At 39.9% G+C, this 27,329-nt stretch overlaps 1 protein-coding gene across 8 annotated transcripts in view; it reads right to left on the bottom strand.

Annotated features, from left to right (window-relative positions):
• Nucleotides 1–429: 429 nt before the first annotated feature.
• HNRNPR (heterogeneous nuclear ribonucleoprotein R) overlaps nt 430–27,329 on the bottom strand; it is a 34,200-nt gene continuing 7,300 nt past the window's right edge. For 4 of the 8 annotated variants that reach the window (XM_019012508.2, XM_004024875.5, XM_004024874.5 and 1 more), the window contains 7 exons: nt 24,140–24,253; nt 14,204–14,380; nt 12,175–12,310; nt 9,152–9,357; nt 4,198–4,347; nt 1,844–1,965; nt 430–1,711 (listed from right to left, as the gene is read on the bottom strand). In XM_019012508.2, coding sequence (XP_018868053.1) covers nt 1,099–1,711; nt 1,844–1,965; nt 4,198–4,347; nt 9,152–9,357; nt 12,175–12,310; nt 14,204–14,380; nt 24,140–24,253 — 1,518 coding nt within the window. In that variant the 3' untranslated portion in view covers nt 430–1,098. The remainder of the gene's footprint in view (nt 1,712–1,843; nt 1,966–4,197; nt 4,348–9,151; nt 9,358–12,174; nt 12,311–14,203; nt 14,381–24,139; nt 24,254–27,329) is intronic. The other 4 variants (XM_055387514.2, XM_055387518.2, XM_055387515.2 and 1 more) reach the window with 2 other exon arrangements.

Below are 27,329 nucleotides of genomic sequence, written 5' to 3'. Positions count from 1 at the left end.
CTGTATGTACATTCACTTATCCAGCAAATAAGGTCTTCAGTCACAAATTATCCCTTATAAAGAATGTGGGTCAAAATAAATTGCAGTCTGCTTTCCCAGCCACATTTTATTTGTTTTAATGCAAATTATCCAATGCCTGCAAGAATGCTCAAAAGTCTATGAACCTGTTTTTTTTTTTAAATAAAAGATAAAATTTCAAAATTAGAAGAGACTATGAGAGAACACCAATCAATGAAAGTGCTAATTGGAATAAATACTTGAATTTAGACTAATCCTCAGTCTAATATCCACAACACATGTTGGAATAGACAAGAAATTTTGCATGAATTTGATCACTCACATAGGCAGTTATACTTTGAAAACAATATTCCTTGCAAGGATTACGAATAAAATAATGTTTTAGGACACAATTGAATTTGAAATAGGTAATGTTTTGAATAGATTTTTTAGTTTTATTGAAATCTTACATGAACAAGAAATTGGAAATACAATCACATCAAAGAACAAATTGTCACGGCTTTTGACGTTTAAGCCAAACAAATTTTGTAGGGCAGATTTCAAAAAGGTGTGAAGTTATAACAATTTAAAAACACAGTTAACCTACTTCTAGGAATGCAAAACATACAATCATAGGTTATTTTCAATACAAGAAAACTTAAATTTGTTTGCTTTAATTTCTTAAAACTACTAAGACAAAGCACTAGCTTGTATTTTTATTTACAGCATACTCCATACTCCTATGTAATCTATCCCAAATCCAAAAAAATGAAACTGTCCAAAACCAAAGGTTCTGCAAAATCATGATTTAACAGTGTGCCCAGCTTGTTTTGAAGCTAAAATGAAGCCTGAAACGATAAAAGCATTGTAATCCCCAGAATAAGGGAACTCTGCAAGCCCAATAATGTCCAAGAGCATTTATGAAAAGAGGAAAAATAAAAAGACTTGAGTATATACACAATAGTGATTTCTTCAGCCCAATACAAATGGCAGCAAAATGCTACTTAAAGATGAAACAGTTAAGCCAATTTTTTTTTTTTGAAGAATGTAGATCTAGAGCCAATCGTATCTTGCCAGTATCATTTTCAAGCCCTTACTTGTCTACTTCCACTGTTGCCCATAAGTATCCTGATAAAATTCCTGGTTGTCATTATTGTAACCATAGTTACCAGAATAGTCACCACCTTGCTGAAGCGGCTGCTGAGCGATGGGTTGGGAACCCCAGTTCTGTTGGTTGTTGGTCTGACGACGCTTGGAATCAGGCTGGTTGTACCCATCTGCCTTTCTCTTGCCTCCTACATTGCCCCCACGATTGCCCCGAGATCCACGGGAACCACGGCCTCTCTGCTGTTGAGCAGGACCCCCTCTGCCACCCCTAGAGCCTCTTGGTGGTCCCAAAGGTGCCCCCCTCTGTGAATAGCCAGCTCTACCTCTTGGAGGTGGTGCTCCCCTCCCCCTTGGTGGTGGTGGAGCACCTCGCCCTCCCCTTCCTCCTCCTCTTCCTCTTACTGCATAGCCATCATCATAGCCGTAGTAGGGATCTTCATAGCCTCCACGATAGTCGTGATAATCATAACCATAGTAATCATCATAGTAATCTTCATAGCCATAGTAATCTGGAGGGTAGCCATATCCACCTCTCCCCCCACCACGACCCCGACCTCTAATTGGAGGTGGCATGCGAGGAGGAGGGTGGTAGTAATAATCTTCATACCTAGCAAAGTAGAGAAGGGAGAAAAGAAAAAACAAATCAGTTTGCTTCAAGACTGATTTTGTTTTATTAATCTGATCTCCATTATCAAGTTATTCCTTGTCCAAAGATATATCTACTAAAATGTAGACTCACGCAGTGCTTCTGGAGGCCTGTCTAGCAGCTTGGCGCTCTTTCCTTTTCTTGTCTGGTGGCTTGGCTAAGACTATTTCAATTTCTTCCCCTTCTATTTCTTTGCCATTCATTTCATCCATAGCCTATAAAAAATTAGAAAAATTATTTTACAACGATATAAAACTATATTTTGTTTTATATAGTATGTAAGCTATTATACTTGTGTAATTTAATATACTTAACAATTTACTTCACAATTATTTTAAATGGCAAAAGGTGAATCTAGCCAGAAAGTTAAACACAAACACACAAAGAAAATGCGTTTCCCTTGACCTTATCTTTTTATACATAAATTACATTTAGAACAAAACCGACCACCTGATATTATATTTTAAAAGGTAAAAGGGCTGCCACCTATTGCTGCTCCTTAATTCCAAATAACTCCTTAAAAGATAAGCCATACCAAAGAAGCAAATCCATACCGGGGAAAAATGCCAGTATTAATACGAGCCAGACAAAGATTAACTTCTCAGGATTAGAATTTTAAAATAAACATGTAGCATACAACATACAGGTCTTACACTGTTCTTATACAACAATTTCAAGGATTTGAAGCACAAATGAGGTTACTGAGTGAGATTATCTGTAAAATTCAAGAAGATACTAACACAAAAAAGCCTAGGTTTCCCCTCACAATGCTTAACCCAAAATGTACTTTGCTTGAACAGTTAAAAGTACAGAGCCAGAAAAGGCCTGGACTAATGAAGACTTAAGCAATTATGTAGAAAGCAGTAATCAAACATTCCATGTTCTAGCCCTTTGTTCATGTTGTTCCACCTAACAACCTCTGCCATACATCAAAAGGTTCAGGTACTCAGTAACAAAATGTCACCTCCTCATGATATTTTATTTTTTGTTTCCCTATACCTTTCCCCACTCTGGGCACACATAAAAAAATGTTCTATTGGAGCTATCAGTGATTTATAAGTATCTAGACAAAAACGAAACTAGTCCTCAAGACTGCAATTTTCCCTTTTACCACCTCAGCTTTGCGTTGCTTCAGTTAAAGCAACTAAACAAGTTTACAAAAGCTTCCTGGCATAAATTAAAAAATGAAACCTCTACCCTCTGCCCTGACCATCCTGGTGACTCCCAGTTCCTGGACTAGATATTTTATAATTTCATAGGCTTCTTTGGCAAACCATCCTATAAATATTTTCAATCAGGACAACCAGTTATTTGAAACCAGTCGAGTCAGGAGGAATATTTGGACAGCATAAAATTATTAGTTATCTGCATTCTATACCAGTGAAATTTCAGAAGCCACACATGAACGGATAAGAGTATAACAGCATAACAGATAAGACTCCATACTTCAAAGCCAGATTATTACTGAGTTTTGTGATCTTGGACAAGTTATGAATTTTATGAACAATACTGCCTCATTAATTAGCTACCATCAGTGAGCAAGCCGATTAATTATAAACCAATCAGGGATTCTATAAAGCCTGTTTTAAAAGCAGTAGCCTGGGCAAAAAACAAAACCAAAAAATGCTCAAATTAGAGACGGCAGTATCCCACCGACCAAACATGCAGAAAAAGAACCATGCCTGTGTCACTAAGCATTCTGGATCTATCTTCCTAATAACATAAATAAGATTTTAGTAGTGTTTTGTCTTGCTCCCATCCCCCCAAGGAAGGAGAGATGAATAAAAAAAAGAAACTGAAAATTTCACCCATTAAAAGATAGTCCTAAACCATTGTCGATAGAAAGCAGGTTTTGTGTTCCAGATACCATATGAAAATACTTTCTTCAAACTTTTCATTATCATCAAAGACTAAGTCAACTATTATACACAAGTGATATCTCTAACAATTACCAAAATCAGTAAAACATAGTGAATGCTATTTTAACTCTAAAATGATTAAATAAAGGTAAAACTAATCATACCCTCAAAATATATCTACTCAATTAAACATGGTATACTGTATGAGTCATGCACACCACTCAGTTTCCTTCATAGGTACACAAACTAAGGTCAACTAAGTAGTTATAATGCATTTATTACCTATTTAATGTTTACAGCAGCTAGTTTTATACCTTGTAATACTTCCAAGGCATCATGCTATCGAATCTTACAAAACAATACAGAGATTAAAAATAACTTGCCTAAGATCACAAACTCAGTAATAACCTGGCTTTGAAATATGGAGTCTTATCTGTTACATACTATTACCACTTTACAGAGATTAAATAGAAAGAGTTCAGCAAAAGCTGACAACCAATATTATTTCAGTTTTTAAAGTTACTTTGTGTTTGGCAAGTTTCAAAAACAAAATTCAAATATCAAGAACCAAAATTTCAAAATTTCTACCTTAACAGCTGCTCCTCTGTCTTCAAAATGAACAAATGCATAATCTTTCAACTTCTTTACTCTTTCAAGTTTTCCAAATTCAGAAAATGACTTTTCCAATATTTCTTCTGTCACTGTAGTAGCCAAGTTTCTCACAAACAAAACTTTTACCTAGTAAGCAACAAATAAACAAAACTGTCATTGGCTACTTAATTTTACCTGAAAAGTGTTTCTTCCTGTCTTCATAGAATAGCTTTTCTCCTCTAAAACATTAAGTGCTAAAAGTGTTGTTACAGGTAGTAAGAGAAATTGCTAAGAAAATGACACTGATATCATTTACAAAAATTATTGGTTCCTGCCTTCTCCTATGTTGTCATTAAAGCACCTAACACTGAGTAGAACCTTCAAGGAACCAACACATAATTATTACTACCAAGTTAATCAACAAATTTAACATGGTTTCCAAGTCCCTTTCAAAACAAGTTTTTCTGTTTCTTTCCTCTAAAACTGAGTAACTTTCAAAAGTTCATATGAAAAAATAAATAAGCAAGAATAACCAGGAAAAAAAAGAGTGAAATTTAGAGGCTGGCCCTACCAAATATAAACAAACTATAATGCTTAAATCATTAAATCAGGTAGTGTTAATTAGAAAAATAGGAGAAAAGCTGGTCCATGCCTTACACTATACACAAGGATAAACTCCAAATAGATTGAAAATTTAAATAATAAAACGGTGGAGGGAAGACTGTGAAAGTATTAGAACAAGGATGATTCCTTTATATAACACTGGAGTGGGGATGACCTTATGACTTAAAATCTAGGAGCCATAAGAATGTTATACTCAACTACTAAAAATAAATGACTTCTATATGGCAAAAAATACTATAAGCAAAGACAATAAATATGGATGAAAAATTTGAAACATGTATCACAAACAGCTAATCTCTCTTTTATATCAGAGCACCAGAAAATAACAAAAAGCTCAACAACTGAATAGAAAAATAGGCAAAATTCCTGCATACATGGTTCATACACAGAAACATATATGGCTCTTAAAATATTATTTAAAGTTCAAACCATTCATAGTAAGAGAAGCAAATCATTAATCATTAATGGCACTGAGACATTTGTTATCAGGCTGGCAAAATTCAAAAGTTTGATTATACACTATTTTGTCAAGAATGAGGAAAATAATTCTCTTGTATTTTGCTGGTAGGAATGTAAAATACTGTATCTCCTACAGACAGGAATATGGCAGTATCTTAACAATTACAGATGTATCTACCCTTTTGGCCCACAATTCTACCCCTAAGAATCTATCCTACAGATATATCTCCACTTGTATCAACTGACATAAGCTTATTCCTTCCAGCATTGTAAGAGCAAAAGATTAGAAACAATATCCAGCTGGTTAAATACACTATAGTACCTCCACAGAATAGACTACTATGTAGTCATAAAAAATGAAGAAGACGGCTGGGCGCGGTGGCTCACGCCTGTAATCCCAGCACTTTGGGAGGCCGAGGTGGGCAGATCACCTGAGGTTGGGAGTTCAAGACCAGCCTGGCCAGCATGGTGAAACCCCATCTCTACTAAAAATATGAACATTAGCCGGGCGTGGTAGGAGGCACCTATAACCCCAGCTACTCAGGAAGCTGAGGCAGGAGAATCACTTGAACCCGGGAGGCAGAGGCTGCAGTGAGCCAAGATTACACCACTGCACTCCAGCCTGGGTGACAGAGCAAGGCTCCGTCTCAAAAAAAAAAAAAAAAAAAAAAAAAACCCAAAAAATGAAGAGGAGCTCTATGAGTTATAGGATAGGACAACTTACAGTCAATGTGATAAGCAAGTACTGTGCCATAGTTTAGTTGGCAGTGTTTTTTAACTATTTAGTAGTACATATAGTAATGATGTATTTCCTCAGAGCTGATGAAACAGGATGGTGAATAAACAAAAGGTAGATCAGTGGATATGGTAGGCTACCAACATTACTACCACTCATCTAAGAATTAAGGAAGTATATCCGTATTTGCCGAAGGAAATACTAAAAGGAAACCAGCAACTATTAAAACTGGATGCCTTATAGGAGACAAAGGGGATTTGGTAGACACAGGGATAGGGGTAGAAAGGAAATTTCTTTGTCTATACTTTTCTATATAACTTTTGAACTAAGAAAACATAGTACCTATCCAAATAAAAAACTAACATATTGAACAAATTGTTGCTTCAGATAAAGGGCTATCTAACAAGAAGATACTAATTTAAGGAGGAAAAAAACTAACATTTTCCACAAACGCTCCATCCCCTTTATTATTCTCAATTTGTCATACTAAGGTCCAGCCTCTATGTTACACAGACTCCCACTGGTTTAGCTGCTTTTTAAAAAAAATTCAACATGGACTTTTCTATGATGAAACGATAACATACTATGTGAAAATTACTTACTGAAATTGTGTTTAAAATGTTCAACAGGAAAAAGGGTCCCTTTAAGAGACATATATTTAGGCTTTTAGGTTTTGGTACATTGTAAAACTGACCCAACTTGGCAAAAAAATCTTCAGTGAATTGTAAATTGATAGTGTGAATAACAGAAGCTTTACTCAAATGGATAAACTTTTCTTTTCAATTAGGAAACAATAAAGGAGCTGGGTGCGGTTGCAAGCACCAGTAGTCCCAAGCTACCCGGGAGGCTGAAGTGGGTGGGACACTTAAGACCAGGAGTTCAAGGCTGCAGTGTGCTATCACTGCACATGTGGGCAGCTACTGCACTCCAGCCTGGGCAACATAATGAGACCCCATCTTTTAAAAAAAAGAAACAATAAAGGGCTCCATAATATTTAATCCTAAGTTTATAGAGACCTCCTTTTCATTCTGAAACCTGTTTTAGATCTAGGAAAAAGGAGTTACCAGAATGAAATCTTGAAGTTTTCTAACCCTAAAAAAAGATTAGGATGAACTTCCATCTGAGCAGTTACTAAAGGTTATGTGAGAAGTGGCTGGTAAGCAAATTACAAGCTATACTTTTGGTTTTCATGGGATTTTATTCCTCTTTTATAATATTTTATTCCTCTATTAGAATACATCTATAATACTATTTTAAAATATTTTTACAGAAAAAGCAATACAGGCTATACTTAGTTACTACAGGTAGATTCAAAGTTGTGGTGGATCTTAGAGATTGATCCAGGCTCAATAAAATAGATGACATCCATGTTCAGTAGTTTACCCAAAGTCATAGTTGTATTAGGAGAAGAAACAATAGGAATTAAAATCAAGCTAGTGAAAAATCAAAATAAAAACTCAGAGCTATTTAAATTCTCTATCCCTTTCCTAGACACCCATCTACTCAAGGAATATGAGATAAAAGATACTGAGTAGCACTTCTGAGAGCCTCTCTGGTTCATTCTCAGTAGAACTTATCTGATTAACCCAAAGATGTCACTGCCAACCCAGACTTTATACAAGTATAAACCAGGGTTCTCCTCCAAACTACTTAGAACGAGGGTTTGCCTCCTCAAATTCTGGAATAAAAACCTTGACTTCTGACTTATCAAGAAGAATCCAACCATTAACTCATGGCCATTCAGAGTTGCTGCCTCCCTGTGAAGGGAAGAGACAACTAAAATGCTCAAGAGCTCATTACAAGCAGCAGAAATGCAACTCTGAGGCCGGGCGCAGTGGCTCACGCCTGTAACCCCAGCACTTTGGGAGGCCAAGGCGGGCGGTTCACAGGGTCAGGAGATGGACACCACCCTGGCTAACATGGTGAAACCCCGTCTCTACTAAAAATAAAAAAAATTAGCCAGGCGTGGTGGTGGGCACCTGTAGTCCCAGCTACTTGGGAGGCTGAGGCAGGAGAATGGCGTGAACCCAGGAGGCAGAGCTTGCCGCGAGTGGAGATCGCGCCACTGCACTCCAGCCTGGGACAAAGCAAGACTCCATCTCAAAAAAAAAGAAATGCAACTCTGATGTGTCCCAGGAGTCGCCCAAAGGAAAGCTTAAGAACCAGTACTCAAGGCACCACTATTAAGATCCTGGCAACGCAAGTGCAGGAATCAGGAGGGAATTGAGGGCCCTTTACAGGACTTGCCATGCATATTTTGCCACTAACAAATAAGAGCAAACATGACAATCTTTTGCCTTTCTTCATGGGGACAATACACTAAGGGAATCTGATCATTTAAAAACAACAGGTGGGGCACGGTGGCTCATGCCTCAATCCCAGCACTTTGGGAGGCCAAGGCGGGTAGATCATGAGGTTAGGAGTTCGAGACCAGCCTGCAATATGGTGAAATGCTGTCTCTACTAAAAATACAAAATTTAGCCGGGCATGGTGGCAGGCGCCTGTAGTCCCAGCTACTTGGGAGGCCGAGGAAGGAGAATCGCTTGAACCCGGGAGGTAGAGGTTGCAGTGAGCCGAGATCGTACCACTGCACTCCAGCCTGGGCGACACAGCAAGACTCTGTCTCAAAAAATAATAATAATAAATAAAATATTTTAAAAAATAAAAACAACTACAAAAAAAGCTTAAAAAAAGAAAAATTAGCTATAAATCTAAATAAAACATAATTCATGGCCAAGTAATAAAGTCATAATATAGTCAATGAAGATTATAACTTATAATCTCCAAAACATTACTTCTCTCTTTACTCAGGACTTTTAAAGAAAAAAAAAACCTCTATCCCTCACAGTGCCTAGCACTAAACAAACACCCAGTGTGTATGGAAATACTTAATTGAAGGAATTTCATTTCAGTTCCTTTTGCACATTTAATCTGCAGGAAAAGGGATTGTTAATGGAAATTCCTGGATACCAAGACAGGCTGTTAACTTTAGTGTTAAAGCCGCTCCTTGCCAAACAGTTGAAGTCTAAAGCTACAATTTCTATTTATCATAAAACTCAAAATATTTGAGCTTTATTCTGAGTACAAAATTTAAATGATGACCCTATGCCCATTCCAAGCAACTGTATTTACCTTAGCCATGACTTCTGGATCTGGTTCTTCCACAGGGTCAGCCCATTCAACTGTAACTACATTTCCCCACACTTTTACTTTTCCACTCATCAGCCGGCGTCTGGCTTGTGCTGCTGACTTGTGATCCTCATATTCAAGGAAGCAGAACCCCCGATTCTTCTTTTTGTCATCGGGTTGATGATAGAGAATAACGTCCACCAAACCCTCTGTTAAACCAACAGCCAGATATATAAGCCAAAAGCATCCACCACACATCTAGCAATTAGGCAGACCTAAACCCGCTTGACGATGAGCAAAATATAAGTGAAGCAGCCTCAACATGAGTCACTAATTTTGTAGACAATTAGATCAACATAATTAGATATGGGGTTTGGGACAGTATTTGATGTTCCTTTTTAATTTTAGGGGTTCTGAAGGTACAGCCATATACAACAAATCTACTATATTCTGACATTTAACATGCTACAATGTTTTAGAGCGTTTGATAAAACATGACTTTATTAAAGCACTAACAAGGACCTTAAAAACAAAATTAGTAATATAAACCCAAGAGAACTAACTTTTGACAACTAACCATGGCCAAAAATCTTCCTTGAAGCTAACTTAAAAGTTACTATTTTTACCAAGAATGGAAGTGATCACTAAATATTAGTGTTCCTCTGGTCTTAGTCCTTTGCCCTTATCTCTCCGTATGTGTTCTTTCTAAATAATGTCAGCTAGCCCTACTTTTAAATGTTACCTATACCCTTATAAATACTTAGATTTTTTCCTACCCCAGACTTCTCTAAGCTCTAGATGTGCCTACGTTCTTACCTGATGTATCCTCTTTGATGTCTTACACATTGCAAATTTAACTTTTCCAAAACTGAACCACCATGGCCAAAATCTGCCTTCCCTAGACTTCCTATCTAATAAACAGTGCCATCCACCTGGTTCTGAAGCCAGAAATTGGTTAGACATTCTTGATTTCTTCCTTCATCTCTCCTATCCAATTCCAAACTCATTTACTTCTTTCTATCTCCACTGCTATTACCCTAGTCTAATCCTGTATCTGTACTAGTATGACAGTTTCAACTAATTTATCAGCTTCCACTCACGCCCCTTCTCTCCAAGCCCTTATCCACAGAGCGCTAGGAATAATATTCCATAAACAAGAAATAGGTGTTATTTCCTGCTTAAAACCTTTAAATACCTTCTCATTATATATACAATAAAAACCCAACTCCTTACATGGCCTACAGAAGCCCTGCCTACTTCATTTCATACAATTCTACTCCTAATTCTACCTTTTAATAATACTGGCCTCCTCAGTTACTGTAATATACTGACTTTCTTGCCTTGGAACCTTGGCACGTGTTGCTGTCTTGGAATGCACTTCCTTTTGCTCTTTGTATGCTACAACCTCTTTATCCTTCAGGTGCTGGTTGACATGTCATCTTATCAGAAAAGTCTTCCAGAACCATGGAAACAGGGATAATAGCTATTCTCTAGCTAAATATCCTGTATTTCCTGCTTCAGTGTCTTATCACAATGTCTAAATATTCCTTTAATTTTTATTTTTTATATTCTTGGTCTTATCTCCTTTCTCAGGATATAGGATCTATGAAAGCAGAGAATATGTCTCTTAGCCATCAGTGTATCCCAGGCACATAGCACAATGCCAGCACTTAACAGGAACTTTAATAAACACCTGCTGAAAGAATGAATAAATGATCATGAAGCCAGAAGGAGCTATAGATAATAAAGTGATGAAGTCAAAGAACTGTGCCAGCAGGGGTACTTGACAACACAATATAGCGGGTGGTAGCAGTGGTTACAAAGTGGGACGCTAGAAATCAAGAGTTCAAAGTGCATAGAATTTCTGGTGACTAGATCCAGAATGTAATCTGGATATGGTGGAGCTGAAGTAAAGGACTAAAGATGAGGTAGACATAGAAGTAGGTAGGAGTCTAAAGCCCTGGATGGTTCACCAATGTAGATGTTAAAGGTATTAGAAAGAAGCCAATTTAGGGCAGAAGAGAAAGACAGTGAGCCAGAAGCAATCTTTAGATTAATGAAAGGCTGAAACCACAAGAGCAACGAATGACAGCTTCAACAAAAGGGAAAGGATATGTCTGGATGATAAAAATGTAAAGGAACAGTGGTTTTTACAAGGGGAGGCAGCGGTCTAACGCACTGTTTTTAAATCATAGGTAGTATTAGATCACAACTGGCATTTTAAAAAATGAAACAGAATAAGAAATATCAAAATAAATCATGTATAATAAATAAAAGTACAGTTTTGTTAAATTGTTTCAGTTATATATAAATGTGTATAGAACTGTGATATAAAATCTACTTCTCAATCAATTCCATGGATTTAGAATTGGATATTTAAAAAAATCTGATCAGCCAGGCACTGTGGCTCACGCCTGTAATCCCAGCACTTTGGGAGGCCGAGGCGGGAGGATCACCAGAGGTCGGGAGTTCTAGACTAGCCTGACCAACATGGAGAAACCCCGTCTCTACTAAAAATACAAAATTAGCCAGGCGTGGTGGCGCATGCTAGTCCCAGCTACTCGGGAGGCTGAGGCAGGAGAAATGCTTGAACCAAGGAGGCGGAGGTTGCAGTGAGCCTCCATTGCACTCCAGCCTAGGCAACAAGAGCGAAACTCCATCTCAAAAAAAAAAAAATCTGATCTAGACAAGGCAGCAGGGAGAGAGTAAAAACTTTCATCCTCTTGGTCCTAAAATACACTAATTGTCAAGGGGAAAAAAAGCATTCACTTGAGGGCTATAGAGCAAAAGCTCCAGCAAAAGCCAAGGTTCAATTAAGACAAAGAAGTGAAGGGGACATTCCAAGAAATGAAGGATATAAGGGAACTTGCTTAAACCCAAACCACTACAAAGCAGAAAGGAAGCAATTTAGATACTTCAGACCTGAATTCTTAATTTAATACATACAACCCCTCAGTTTTTTTGAGCACTTGTAAGTAGTACAACATATTTCGCAAAAGTAATTTCTAAATACATTTTTGTTTTACCTGTGACTTTACTGAATTCTTCCAAAATGTTTTCTTTAGTCTTATTCTTCGGAATGGATCCAACAAAAAGTCTGTTGTTTGCCACAGAAATGCACACTCCAAGGTGTTTACCAGGGCGAATTTCATAGCTGTCACACTGCAATAAGAAAAGAACCAGAGACCCCAAAACCACCCCAAACTCAGGACAATTGATCTTAACCTAAAAAATTCAACAATTTAAGGCCAAACGCTCCCTGCTTCATCAACTCACCAAGTTCCCTCATGCTTTCCATAATATGAATGTATATTTTAAACTTCATTGTTACAGTCTCTTGTTTTAGTTTGGTTTTGTTAACCTTCACTACTCTTCCATATAAAAAGGACTCACTTTATTGTTTAAAATATCTTATTTCATATTTTAATTTTATCCATCTGAAAATGTTTTTCCACAGATTTTTCAGAAAAAAATACCTGAGACTGATCATTCAGGGTCCTTGGAAATGTAATTGCATATAGGTAAGCCATACTCAAAATAACAATATGTAAAGGGTAACAACTATGTTTAATCAATGCAAAGATACTAGAAAAATTTCAAATCCTACAGAAGTCACAGAATTCTAAATATATAGTTCTAAATTGTCTACCAAACACAATACTTTCAAAATTTTATAAAATTTTGAAAAATGTTTTATTTAAATCACTATAGTGGATTTTCTTGATAAATTGTAGCCCTTTTTTTTTTTTCTTAAGACAGAGTCTCGCTCTGTCATCCAAGCTGGAGGGCAGTAGCACGATCTTTGCTCACTGCAACCTCCACCTCCTGGGTTGAAGTGATTCTCCTGCCTCAGCCTCCCAAGTAGCTGGGACTACAGGCGTGCGCCACCACACCCAGCTAATTTTTGTATTTTTAGTAGAGACAGGGTTTCACCATGTTAGCCAGACTGATCTTGAACTCCTGACCTCAGGTGATCTGCCTGCCTCAGCCTCCCAAAGTGCTGGGATTACAGGCGTGAGCCACCACACCTGGCCAATTTTAGCTTCTTATACTTTAATATTATTTACCCATTAGTTTACTAAGAGATATGATTATTAAAAATACAATCATCCATATGCTGCCAAAAATGAAAACTTAATATTAAATAAACAAGTTGAAGAAAAAATCCATAATAAAAACTAAAATCTGGGTCAAGCTAGGAGTGGAACTGATTCAGACACCAGTAATGAAACCAAAGCCTTGATGAAAGAAGTTGACCATTCTACAAAGGCTAGAACTAGACTTAGTGAGGCCCTCAGAAGCCAGGCAAGGGTATGCAAAAAATAATGACATTGTTATTTTAAGATACTGAGATAGCTGTGTCTTAAATACAGCAGGAGTGAAGATACATTTGATTTGCAGAAGTTTGTTGCTACTACTACTGGTCTGAAATGAGCACCAAGTGGTTAAAGGCCCTAGAGAAAGGAAATTAATATGAGACTGGCTATAAATAGTAGGAGAGGAGAGAAAGATTAAAGACAGAGAAGACTCAAGGGCCAAGGAACATACAGAAAGAACAAAAATACATTTAGAAAATATGAAATAAATCGTATGAGTAGGCTGTAACAAAAATAAAACAGATTCACAACTATTTTCTGAATTGAATCCTAAGTCACTGTCATGCACTATTATGTTCCCCACAGCCCATTCCAGTCTTCATTATACTTTAAGAATCCTAAAGTTTAACATCAAGAATTGACATCCTTTTGCCTAAAACCAAAAGACAGAAATGCATAAGCCAAATACTCATATGAAACTTCTGATATTAATCAATCTAATAGATAACTTCTTAAATCAATGGGAGACTTTCTATAAAACATTACTTTTTGGGTATTTTCAGTTCTTTTTTACTTTTATAGTCAGAGAAAAATAAACGTCACATACCAACTTGGTCAGTATAAAAACATTCCAAGCAACAACTGAAGAAATCAAAATAATGTTAACTACAAACATTTTTGAATTAAAGTTTATTTCCTCAAATAGTGACTTGCTAGACAGTGGATAATTATCACATACCAGTTTCACGGCTTCCTGTGCAGCTTCCTTTCCACAGAAGGTGATAAATGCATACCCTCTATTCTGACCGGACAGTGGATCCATCATAAGACGTAGATCCCAAATGGGTCCAGCCTTCTCAAAAAGGGGCACCAACTCATCCTCATATAAATCCCTTGGTATTTTGCCTACAAATACCTGAAATAAAACCCCCTTATTAGAATCCAACATAAGCATTTGATTTTAGAGTCATAAAGCCTACTGCCTTTTTTTTTTAAAGATGGGGGGGTAGAAGAAGATGGTTAAGAAAGAATGGAAACAATCTGAAACTTACAGGTGACTTGCAGAGCTAATCCTAATTTTTATCATAATGACCTTAGGGTTATCAAATAACAAGTCTCTTGAAAAATGGAAACTGACTAATAAGAGTGTAAAATTTGTATTTACTCTAAATTTTAAATTTTTATAAATTGACTTTTTCTCATAAAAACAGAATAAAGGAGGCTGGATGCAGCGGCTCACGCCTGTAATCCTAGCACTTTGAGAGGCCAAGGAAGGTGGATCACTTGAGTCTAGGAGTTCAAAACTAGCCTAGGCAACATGGCAAAACCCCATTTCTATTATTTAAAATTAAAAAATTAATTTATAAATTAAAAATAAAAATGAATAAAAATAAAATAATTGAATAAAAGATTGACATAGCTCTCCTCAAGTTATCTCCTCAACTCTAAAATCTTTACTACTTAAAAAGCAACCTCGGCCGGGCGCGGCAGCTCACGCCTGTAATCCCAGCACTTTGGGAGGCCGAGGTGGGTGGATCACGAGGTCAGGAGATCGAGACTATCCTGGCTAACATGGTGAAACCCCGTCTCCACTAAAAATACAAAAAATTCTCCGGGCATGGTGGCAGGCGCCTGTACTCCCAGCTACTTGGGAGGCTGAGGCAGGAGAATGGCGTGAGCCCGGGAGGTGGAGCTTGCAGTGAGCCGAGATCGCGCCACTGCACTCCAGCCTGGGCAACAGAGCAAGACTCCATCTCTAAATAAATAAATAAATAAATAAAAAGCAATCTCAATATTTTTCAGAAACTCCAGTGCTTCAATCTATTCCTTTCTCTATCCAGATATTAAATATTAAATTTTAAAGTATGAAAAAAAACCTCTTCACCATTTGAAGAATTTGTGATCTATCTTTGATTACAAAATTATATATGATTAAATTATAATATACAATGATAAATTAAAAATTATACAGTCAAAAACCCTCATTTGATACCAGATTACAATTTTCTTCAAGTTTTTCCAATGTAAGCAACATTAAAAATGTTTTATGTTGGCCGGGCGCGGTGGCTCACGCCTGTAATCCCAGCACTTTGGGAGGCTGAGGCGGGCGGATCACCAAGTCAGGAGACCGAGACCATCCTGGCTAACACGGTGAAACCCTGTCTCTACTAAAAATACAAAAAATTAGCCGGGCGTCGTGGCTGGTGCCTGTAGTCCCAGCTACTCAGGAGGCTGAGGCAGGAGAATGGCATGAACCCGGGAGGCGGAGCTTGCAGGGAGCCGAGATCGCGCCACTACACTCCAGCCTGGGAGACAGAGAGAGACTCCATCTCAAAAAAAAAACAAAAAATTTTATGTTAAAACATTTGTAATCCACAAAGTCTGAATGAGTAAAATTAGTATTTGCATGACAAATTTTCTAGTGAAACTCATCTACATCACCATTTCACAGTCTGAAAAATAGCTGGAATAATAGGTAAATAATGAAGTAATAATAGCAATCCAACCCAAAATATGCTGACATTATTATGGACATTAAGTTTCTGAAGTTAAGCTCTACAACAGATGTACTATCTAGAGATAATCCTTTCCAAAATAATCAAGACTCACTTTCACTGCTATCTGGTAAAACTTGAGGTATTCTTTTGACTCCTTAGCATGATTCTCACACAATAGTTATTGCAATTCTTCTACCTCCTTAAGGTCCCCAATCCTCATTCACTAAACCTCATTCTAAGGATATCACCTGAGAAAGTCATTGGTTTCTTCATATTCTTACCTCTCACAATGTCTACTTTCACTTCTATCGCACCTCAGAGAAAGAGATCTACCTCCTTTCTAAGGTTAACTCCTTAGCCACAATAAATAAGCCCATTTCTTCTTACCACTTTCTGGAAATAACTGCAAATCGTTATTCCTTCAACTCTCATATTTTGCTCAGTGCCATCCTTCCCTTCCCACTGGCTCCTTCCTGTCTCCAAACAATCCAAAAACAAAACACAACAAAACACCCCTTACTTTAGATTGTATTATATTTATTTCCTTTTACTGATAAATGTTTGGTTTGTTTTTGAGACAGGGTCTCACCTTGTCGCCCAGGCTGCAGCACAGTGGCATGATCATGGCTCACTATATCCTCACACTCCCAGACTCAAGTAATCCTCCCACCTCAGACTCTCAAGTAGCTGGGACCAGAGGCTCTTGCCACTATGCCCAGCTAATATCTGGGGGTGGGGGTAGAGAGAGGCTCTTGCTATGATGCTCAGAGTGGTCTCAAACTACTGGGCTCAAGTGATCTTCCTGTTCCTTTCTTGGCCCTCCAAAGTACTGGGATTACAGGTGTGAGCCACTGCGCCTGGCCTGTTTTGAACACGCCGTCCGTATGTTTTTTTTTCTCACTCACACAGTTATTATTTTCAACACATCTACTACATGCTTAATACCGTGAAGCCAAAGAGAAGTAGAAATAAGACATCTATGGCATCATCACAACTAGGGATACAAGATACTGTTATATGTGATTTAAGTGATGTCCCTGCAGAACAATCTTTGTAACAAAAACATACTCAGAAAAGCACACAGCATCTATGTTCTCTTTAACCCTCTATAATTGGCTTCTTCCTCTAACTCGAACTGTATACCCAGATGTCACTAATAAACTTCTAATAACCAAATTCAAGTCTTTTTCCAGGCCGGGCACAGTGACTTATGCCTGTAATCCCAGCACTTTGGGAGGCTGAGACGGGCGGAATACCTGAGGTCAGGAGTTCAAGACCAGCCTGGCCAACATGGTGAAACCCCATCTCTACTAATAATACAAAAATTGGCCAGGCATGGTGGCAGGTGCCTGTAATTCCAGCCACTTGGGAGGCTGAGGCAGGATAATTGCTTGAACCTGGGAGGCAGAGGTTGCAGCGAGCTGAGATCACGCCATTGCACCCCAGCCTGGGTGACAAGAGTGAAACTGTCTCAGGAAGAAAAACAAAAGTATTTTTCCCCCTCAGTTCTCATCATCCTTGCCTTCTCTACAAGTATTAACACTGGTGATGCAACTACCACCGTCAAAACCTTTTCTTACCTGAAGTATTCAGAATACCAATCTCATCTTTATACCTTGAAATCTATGATGAAGACATGTTTGTAACAAATGATTTTTTCTAAAAATCAAAATGATTAAAACCCAGCCTTGTCAACTGGCTCCCGATTGCCCCCCGTCTACCTTTAGAAGAATATAATTTCTGTTTCTCTCCCCTCCTAGCCCCCACCTCCAGGTGACTGAGGAACTACTTCCATAAACAGACATCTCAGATGTTTTCAATTCCTCCCATTACCACCCATATCCAATTAATCTTTAAAGTATCTGCTTGAAGCTGCTCCACGTAAATGCCTAGCCTATACAAACACATGGCTCCCACCCTACTCAGAACTTGTATAATACAAATCTTTCAAGAGACAAGTAATTAGATATACCTTGGACTCATGTGCCATATATTTTTCTAGATTCTAGAAATATAGTGACTACCACAGACAAGGTCTAGGCATTCATGAAGTTTATATTCTACTGAGAGAGACAGACAAAAGTAAACAACATGGGTCATGCGCAGTGGCTCATGTGTGCAATCCTAGCACTTTGGGAGGCCAAGGTGGGCAGATCACTTTAAGTCAGGAGTTTGAGACCAGCCTGGCCAATATGGTGAAACCCTGTCTGTAACTAAAAATACAAAAAATTAGTCAGGCATGGTGGCACAAGCCTGTAATCCCAGCTACTCTGGAGGCTTAGGCAGAAGAATCACTTGAACCAGGAAGGTGGAGGTTGCAGTGAGCGGAGATCATGCCACTGCACTCCAGCCTAGGCAACAGAGTGAGACTCTGTCTTAAATAAATAAATAAATAGTGATTATATTATTTTAAGAGGTATTAAATGTTAAGAAGAAGGAAAAAACAGAAAAAGGGGCTAAATGATGGGGCTGAGTTTTCATTAGGAGGGCTTCCCTACAGGGGTAAATTTGAGCTGAGATCTAAGAGAAAATTAAGTAAAAACCTGAGGAAGGCGAGGGGGCAGTGTCTCATGCCTATAATCCCAGCATTTTGGGAGGCCAAGGCAGAAGTATCACTTGAGGCCAGCCAGGAGTTCTAGACCAGCCTGAGAAACACAGCAAGACTCTGTCTCAAAAAAAAAAGAAAAAAGAAGTCTGAAGAAAGAGCATTCCAAGTTGAGGGAACAAGTACAAAAGGCCATGAAATGTGAGATGGGAGTACACTCAACATATCTGAAGAACAGCACACAGGCCAATGGCTAGAATGAAAGTGACAGTGGTGGGAAAACAGAGAATGGGGCCAGAGTAAGTTAAACCATGGTTAGGCATTTCTGCTCCCAGATGTGTTGGGAAGCCATCAGAGAGTTTAGAGCAGAAAAATGACTGGGTATGACTTATGTTCTAAAAGGTATATTTCAGCGATTGGGTAGAAAATGGATTGTATGGAGAAATAGGCTGACTGGTCAGGTAACAGGGCAATCTGGGAAAGAGATGAAAAGTGGCTTGGTATAGTAGGGTGATAGCTATGAAGGTGGTAAGAATGTGAACAGTGAGTTTTCGGTTATACTGGATTCAAATCTACATTTTAGTTACCTTGAGCAAGTTTCGTTTTTTGTTGTTGTTGTTGCTGTTTTTGAGATGGAGTCTTGCTCCGTCGCCCAGGCCGGAGTGCAGTGGCGCCATCTCGGCTTACTGCAACCTCCACCTCCCAGATTCAAGCAATTCTCCTGTGTTGGTTTCCTGAGTAGCTGGGACTACAGGCATGTGCCACCACGCCTGACTAATTTTTGTATTTTTAGGAGAGATGGGGTTTCAACATGTTGGCCAGGCTGGTCTCGAACTCCTGACCTCAAGTGATCTGCCAGCCTCAGCTTTCCAAAGTTTTGGGATTACAGGCGTGAGCCACCGCACCCGGCCAAGTTTCTTAAGCAATGAGTCTCAACTTCCTCGTGTGGGTTGGGCATGGTGACTCACACTTGTAAACCCAACTCTCGAGGAGGCCAAGGCAGGAGGATTGCTTGAGCCCAGGAGTTTGAGACCAGGCTGAGCAACAAAGCGAGACCCTGCCTCTATAAAAAATTTAAAAAATTGGCTCAGTGTGGTGCCATGTACCTATAATCCCAGTTACTTGGGAAGCTAAGGCAGGAGGCTCCCCTAAACCCAGGAGTTTGAGGTTGCAGTGAGCTACGATTGTGCCACTGTACTCCAGCCTGGGCAAGAGTGAGATCTTGTTTTTATAAATAAATAAATACAGAAGAAACATCAACAAATCTGTGGCCAATAAAGTCCCCAATACTATAGTCACGTGAGTCCATGAAGAAACAGACCACGAATCGAAAACACTGGTTTATCTAAGAAACAGGAAATATCTTCATTTCAAGATCAATTTAACTTAGGACCTAAAAAGAATTCAAAAGGCTAAAGTTTTCAGAAACTAATTCAGCACTGTTCCTTTTAAAGTTTTTAAGCTCAATTTTTAATTAACTAAAATGAAATAGGAATACTTTCCTTTTATTAACTTTTTAGTCTCTGAGTCATTCTGGATCCATGTGAGCCCTTTCAGAGTAAGCACTCAGTCATCTTCAGGTAACCCTCCTCCCTTTTCAGAACCAACAGAATCTACTGAATACCATAGTAACATTTCTTTCTTCACTCACTGGCCATGAAGACCCAGAAAAAGTTTTAGCTGTCTACAATTTATCCATCAAGTACACTTCAACAGTAATAAAGGAAGTAACCAAGTCATTCAACAGTCTTTTCTTTTTTTGAGACAAGGTACTTGCTCCGTCACCCAGGCTGGAATACAGTGGCACAATAACAGCTCACTGTAGTGACCTCCAGACTCAACTGATCTTTCCACCTCAGCCTCCCAAGTAGCTAGGGCCATAGCTGTGCGCATGCCACCATGCCCGACTAATTTTTTATTTTTTATAGAGACAGGGTCTCCTTATGTTAGCCAGGTTGGTCTCAAACACCTGGGTTCAAATGATTCTCCTGCCTCAGCCTCCTGAAATGCTAGGATTACAAGCATGAGCCACCACACCCAGCCAACAGAGTCTTTTGGGTATCTATTAGGATTCTTATATTATCTAGCTCCTACTTACATTTGCTATCTTGCAAATATATCAGTTTCTCATACATAATACAATTCAGGTGCCACAAAGTCATATACTTTAGGGCTCTGTTAAATACACTGGGGTTCTGTGACACCACCATGAATAAACCAAAGAATGAGATCTCAATCTACCATTTCTTTTCATTACTCTGCAAAACATCAGTGGTAGGCTCTGCAAACAGATAAGAATTTATTATATACAGTCATGACCTCCATGAATATTGCTTACATTCATGGAAATGAGTAAAAACAGAACTTGGCCAGGCGAGGTGGCTCACTCCTGTAATCCCAGCACTTTGGGAGGCCGAGGCAGGTGGATCATGAGGTCAAGAGTTTGAGACCAGCCTGGCCAACATGGTGAAACCCCGTCTCTCCTAAAAATACAAAAATTAGCTGAGCATGGTGGTGCATGCTTGCAGTCCCAGCTACTTGGGAGGCTCAGGCAGGAAGATCGCTTGAACCTGGGAGACGGAGGTTGCAGTGAGCCGAGATCGTGCCATTACACTCTGGCCTGGGCGACAGAGTGAGACTCCATCTCAAAAAAACAAAAACAAAAACAGAACTTGCTTCCCAAAGCAGCTTAACATTACTAGCTGAAGAATACAAAAATACTACAACTAGAGTAGGTCTAAGAGCTTAGACACACTAAAAAATATATTTCAAAATTACTACCCATCATCCTTGCATATTTCTCATCTCAGAACAATACTTAGCAACAATGTCTGTTAATGAGTGCTTATCTAATGGGTTAATTTACAGATTTTACCCAAAAATGAGATATCATAGTCCCCTCATAATTTTAATACTGCACAGTCTCAGGCACTGACTCTAACTTCAACCTCCTCAATCAAGACCTAAAAATGTTTAATGATCACTGAAAGAACATATAAAAGAACAAAATACAAACCTCACAACATCAAAAATCACAATTAAAACCAATTTATTATATCTACTAGCAACACATTAAAAACCTATTTTTCCTGAGTTTTCAAAACTTTGTCAACAAGTACTTGCACAATCTCATGAACTTTAACTTTATGAGAGAAATCTGAAACTTTCCATTAGGACTTTGCTGAAAGTGATTGCTTGACTGGAGTGGTTTTATGCTAGTGATCACATATAGGGATTTTGCTGGAATCATATTTGCTGTATATAACAACATTTAACATACAGAAGAATGCATCTTTCTCCTAAAGGAACAATGCAATCTAAGAGAATGTATATGTGTTTTACAATTAACATATCAACTATTTGTTTCAAATTGGTTATCTCCGAGTTTATTAGGCCAGACATGGTGACTCACGCCTGTAATCCCAGCACTTTGGGAGACCAAAGTGGGAAGATCACTTCAGCCCATGAGTTGGAGACCAGTTGGGCAACACAGGGAGACTCCATCTCCACAAAAAATTAAAAAAAAAAAAAAAAAAAAAAAAGCTGGGCTTCACTTTGGGAGGCCGAGGCAGGCAGATCACCTATGTCATGAGTTCGAGACCAGCCTGACCAACATGGAGAAACCCCTCCTCTACTAAAAATACCAAAACTACAAAATTAGCCAGGTGTGGCGGCGGATGCATGTAATCCCAGCTACTGAGGCTGAGGTAGGAGAATCGCTTGAACCCGGGAAGCAGAGGTTGCAGTGAGACGAAATTGCACCATTACACTCCAGCCTGGGCAACAAGAGCAAAACACAAAATAGCTTGGTTTGGTGGCATGAGTCCATAGTCCCAGCTACTGGGGAGGCTGAGGCAGGAGGGCTGCTTGAGCCAGGAGGAGTCTGAGGCTGCAGTGTGCTATGATCACACCCCTAAACTCCAGTCTGGGTGACAGTGAGACTGTTTCTTAAAAAAAAAAAAAAAAAAAAAAAAAAAGGTCCCTGGTGTAACAGGTTACTTTTCAGCACATAGTTTTCTCCATTTGAAGGATGAGCAGGAGTTCATGACCCGCCTGGCCAACTTGGCGCAACCCCGTCTCCACTACAAATAGAAAAATTAGCCAGGCGTGGTGGCAGGCATCTGTAGTCCCAGCTACTTGGGAGGTTAAGGCAGGAGAATCGCTTGAACCTGGGAGGCAGAGGTTGCAGTGGGCTGAGATCCAACCACTGCACTCCAGCCTGGGCGACAGAGCGAGACTCTGAATGGAGAGAGGGGAGAGGGGAGAGGGGAGGAGAAGAGAAGGAAGGAATAGAACAGGCTAGCAATAAGGCAAATGGAAAAAGCTTTAAGAAGACAGATGGGGAAAGAATTGCTTCTTTGTTCAAGTATGGACTAACATACTCAATCTTTTATCTGATTCCACATCCTTCCCTTGTGCAATCCACGCCCATCAATAATATCTCTCCATAAATACTAAGTCCCTTCTGAGTGATAGGTGAGGCAAGGGAGAGGACAAGCACAGTTCTAAATTACTGATATTAAAAAAAAAAAAAACTTGGCCAGGCGCGGTGGCTCACGCCTGTAATCCCAGCACTTTGGGAGGTCAAGGCAGGTGGATCACCTGAGGTCATGAGTTCAAGACCAGCCTGACCAATATGGTGAAATCCTCTTTAGTAAATACAAAAAATTAGCCAGGTGTGGTGGTGCATGCCAGTAATCCCAGTTACTTGGGAGGCTGAGGCAGGAGAATCGCTTAAACTTAGGAGGTGGAGGTTGCAGTGAGCCGAGATTGCACCATTGCACTCCAGCCTAGGCAACAAGAGCAAAAATTCCATCTCAAAAAAACAAAAAACAAAACAAAACCAAAAAAAAAAAAAAAAAAAAAAAAACTTGGTTGGGCACTGTGGCTCATGCCTGTAATCCCAGCACTTTGGGAAGCCAAGGCCAGCAGTTCAAGACCAGCCTGGGCAACACAGTGAGACCTGGTCTCTACAGAAACAAAAACAATCCCCAAAAAGCAAAAACCAAAATAAAGCAGCCGGGTGTGGAGGCTAACTCCTGTAATCCCAGCACTTTGGGAGGCCAAGGTGGGTGGATAACTTGAGGTCAGGAGTTTGAGACCAGCCTGACCAACATGGTGAAACCCCGTCTCTACTAAAATACAAAATTAGCCAGGTGTGGTGGCACGCACCTGTAATCCCAGCTACTCGGGAGGCTGAGGCAGGAGAATCACTTGAACCCAGGAGGCCGAGGTTGCAGTTTGCTGAGACCGTGTCACTGCACTCCAGCCTGGACAACAAGAGCGAAACTCCATCTCAGGGGAGGGGAAAAAAAAGACAGAATAAAGCAATTGCGTCTTCCAAATAACTTTACTCCAAGTATCTAAAATGGTGTGCTGCTAGTAGCATGGTTTTAGCAACCTGTTCCAAAAACTCTATATTATATTCCTATATAAAGTGTTCGGGTATCTACCAGTCACAAGATTATCCATCCTCATGATGGCAGCAAAATACAAATGGATATCTAAAAACTAACAACAGCTACACTTTGAAAGGGATCAAGAATTATCCCCCGTCTGTACAGTATCTGCATAGTGGATAGAACACTTTCCAAATTGGAAAGATCTTGGTAAACTGCTAAAGAACACTTACCTCCGTTCCAATTCCAGGTTGCACGCCAGAGTACACACTGTCTGGTGGAGGACCACCATACTTCCTCTGTCCTGTGGTTACATCCAGAGTATAACCAGTTCTCTCAAGCAAGGCCTAGAGATAATTATACATCTCTTTATACTTGAATACTAAATCTCACACACAAGCATCAGTGTATTAATCTTTTCCAGAAAGGACTCCAACTTCCTGGGAGATATATTTTTATGGTTAGGTAAAAAAAAAAAGTCAAAATTCGCACTGGTTCCCCATACATGTTTCTACCAGTGAGTCTTTTCAAATAAAATGTTCTCTATCCTTAAAAAAATTAACACAAGTCTTACCTCCTTCATGCAGCTTCTCTCATTTACTATTACTCACATCCATTTCTCCCTACTGTCTTTTCTTTTTTTTTGAGATGGAGTCTTGCTCTGTTGCCCAGGCTGGAGTGCAGTGGCATCGTCTCGGCTCACTGCAACCTCTGCCTCCCGGGTCTAAGAGATTCTCTTTGTCTCAGCCTCCCAAGTAGCTGGGATTACAGGCATGTGCCACCACGCCCAGCTAATTTTTGTATTTTTAGTAGAGATGGGGTTTCACCATGTTGGCCAGGCTGGTCAGGAACTCCTGGCCTCATGAGATCCGCCTGTCTTGGCCTCCCAAAGTGCCAGGAGTACAGGCGTGAGCCACTGTGCCCAGCCCCCACTGTCTTTCTAGTGTACTTTTTTTTTTTTGAGACGGAGTCTCGCTGTGTCACCCAGGCTGGAGTGCAGTAGCGCGATCTCGGCTCACTGCAAGCTCCGCCTCCCGGGTTCACGCCCTTTTCCTGCCTCAGCCTCCCGAGTAGCTGGGACTACAGGCGCCCGAGTAGCTGGGACTACAGGCGCCCGCCACAACGCCCGGCTAATTTTTTGTATTTTTAGTAGAGACAGGGTTTCACCGTGTTAGCCAGGATGGTCTCAATCTCCTGACCTCGTGATCCACCCGACTTGGCCTCCCAAAGTGCTGGGATTACAGGCGTGAGCCACCGCACCCAGCCTCTAGTGTACTTAAAGTTCCATAATTTAAGCTTGATTTTGTTTGATCCTTCTGTTTTGTACTCCTGCCATATCATAAGCTCCACAAGAATCAGATAATCAGACAAGAATCATACAGTACAGACTAAAAATATTTGGCAAATACCAAATGAGTATAGTCAGGTTCCAAAAAATAAGTAAAACCTTGTGTTTCCTGATTACCAACCTTCCTTACATTCTATTAGGTATTAAGAGCAATCATAGAAAAGAAGATAATCTCCTTGCTCTCAGGAATTTATGTTATAATTGAGGCAACATCAATATAAAGAGCTTAGAGAAGAAAAGACACAATGGTAAACAAAGAAACACAATCTACCTAGAAAAGAGAAATTTACACTTCAGGTTTTTGTGTTTTTTTTGAGACGGAGTCTCGCTCTGTCGCTCAGGCTGGAGTGCAGTGGCGCGATCTTGGCTCACTGCAAGCTCCGCCTCCTGGGTTCACGTCATTCTCCTGCCTCAGCCTCCCAAGTAGCTGGGACTACAGGCGCCTGCCACCACGCCCGGCTAATTTTTTGTATTTTTGGTAGACAGGCGGCTTCACCGTTGTTAGCCAGGATGGTCTCGATCTCCTGACCTCGTGATCCACCCACCTCAGCCTCCCAAAGTGCTGGGATTACAGGCGTGAGCCACCGAGCCCAGCCAGGTTTTTAAAATTACACAATGTCAGAACAATAAGAGACTTTAGATATCATCAAGTTCAGTGAACACTAGGATTTCACAGGGATGCATGCCTTCGGCCTTCCATTCTTCTACCTTTGACTGAAACAGAGCCATAAATGTAATATAAAACAGGGGTCCCCACACCCCTGGGCCACAGACCCGTACTGGTCCATGGCCTGTTAGGAACCGGGCTGCATAGCAGGAGGTGAGTAGCGGGCAAGTGAGAACAAAGCTTCATCTGTATTTACAGCCGCTCCTCATCCTCCCTATCATTGCCATTACTGCCTGAGCTGTGAGCTCCACCTCCTGTCAGATCAGCAGCCACATTAGGTTCTCACAGGAGCGTGAATCCTATTGTGAAGTGTGCATACAAGGGATCTAGGTTGCATGCTCCTTATGAGAATCTAATGCTTGAAGATCTGTCACCATCTACCAGTATGCCCAGATGGGACCATCTAGTTGCAGGAAAACAAGCTCAGGGATCCCACTGATTCTACATTATGGTGAGTTGTATAATTATTTCATTACATATTACAATGTAATAATAATAGAAATAACTTCAACATAAAATAACTATTTCTAATTAAAAAGTCTATCACAGGCCGGATATGGTGGCTCACACCTGTAATCCCAGCACTTTGGGAGGGTGAGGTGGGCAGATCCCCCAAGGTCAGGAGTTTGAGACCAGCCTGGCTAACACAGTGAAACCCCGACTCTACCAAAAAATAAAAAAATTAGCGGCCAGGCACAGCGGCTCACGCCTGTAATCCCAGCACTTGGGAGGCTGAGGCGGGCGGATCACGAGGTCAGGAGATTGAGACCATCCTGGCTAACATAGTGAAACCCTGTCTCTACTAAAAATACAAGAAAAAAAAAATTAGCCGGGCATGGTAGCAGGCACCTGTGGTCCCAGCTGCTCAGGAGGCTGAGGCAGGAGAATGGCATGAACCCAGGAGGCAGAGCTTGCAGTGAGCTGAGATCGCGCCACTGCACTCCAGCCTGGGCAACAGAGGGAGACTCCGTCTCAAAAAAAAAAAAAAAAAAAAATTAGCTGGATGTGGTGGCGCACGCCTGTAGTCCCAGCTACTCAGGAGGCTGAGGCAGGAGAATCGCTTGAACCCAGGAGACAGAGGTTGAAGTGAGCTGAGATGGCGCTACTGCACTCCAGCCTGGGCCACTGAGTGAGACTCTGACTCAAAAAAAAAAAAAAAAGAAAAGTATATCACTACAGCAAGACACGAGTATCCATTTAACTAAGGAATCAGGTTCACTGGTCTTTCATTAAAAGCTGTATATTTACCTTTCAAAGCTGTTTAAGTAATAAAATAGTAATAATAATAATGGTTCATGGTTATATAGTTCTTGCTACATTCCAGGCATTATTCTAAGTGCTTTATATATGTTAATTCATTTACTCCTTACAATAACTCTGTAAGGTAGTCACTATTACTATCCCCATT

This window comes from Gorilla gorilla, chromosome 1, assembly GCF_029281585.2.
Source record: "Gorilla gorilla gorilla isolate KB3781 chromosome 1, NHGRI_mGorGor1-v2.1_pri, whole genome shotgun sequence".
Classification (NCBI taxonomy): domain Eukaryota; kingdom Metazoa; phylum Chordata; class Mammalia; order Primates; family Hominidae; genus Gorilla; species Gorilla gorilla.
The sequence above is the reverse complement of the archived record's forward strand: the minus strand, read 5'-3'. Positions and strand labels throughout refer to the sequence as shown.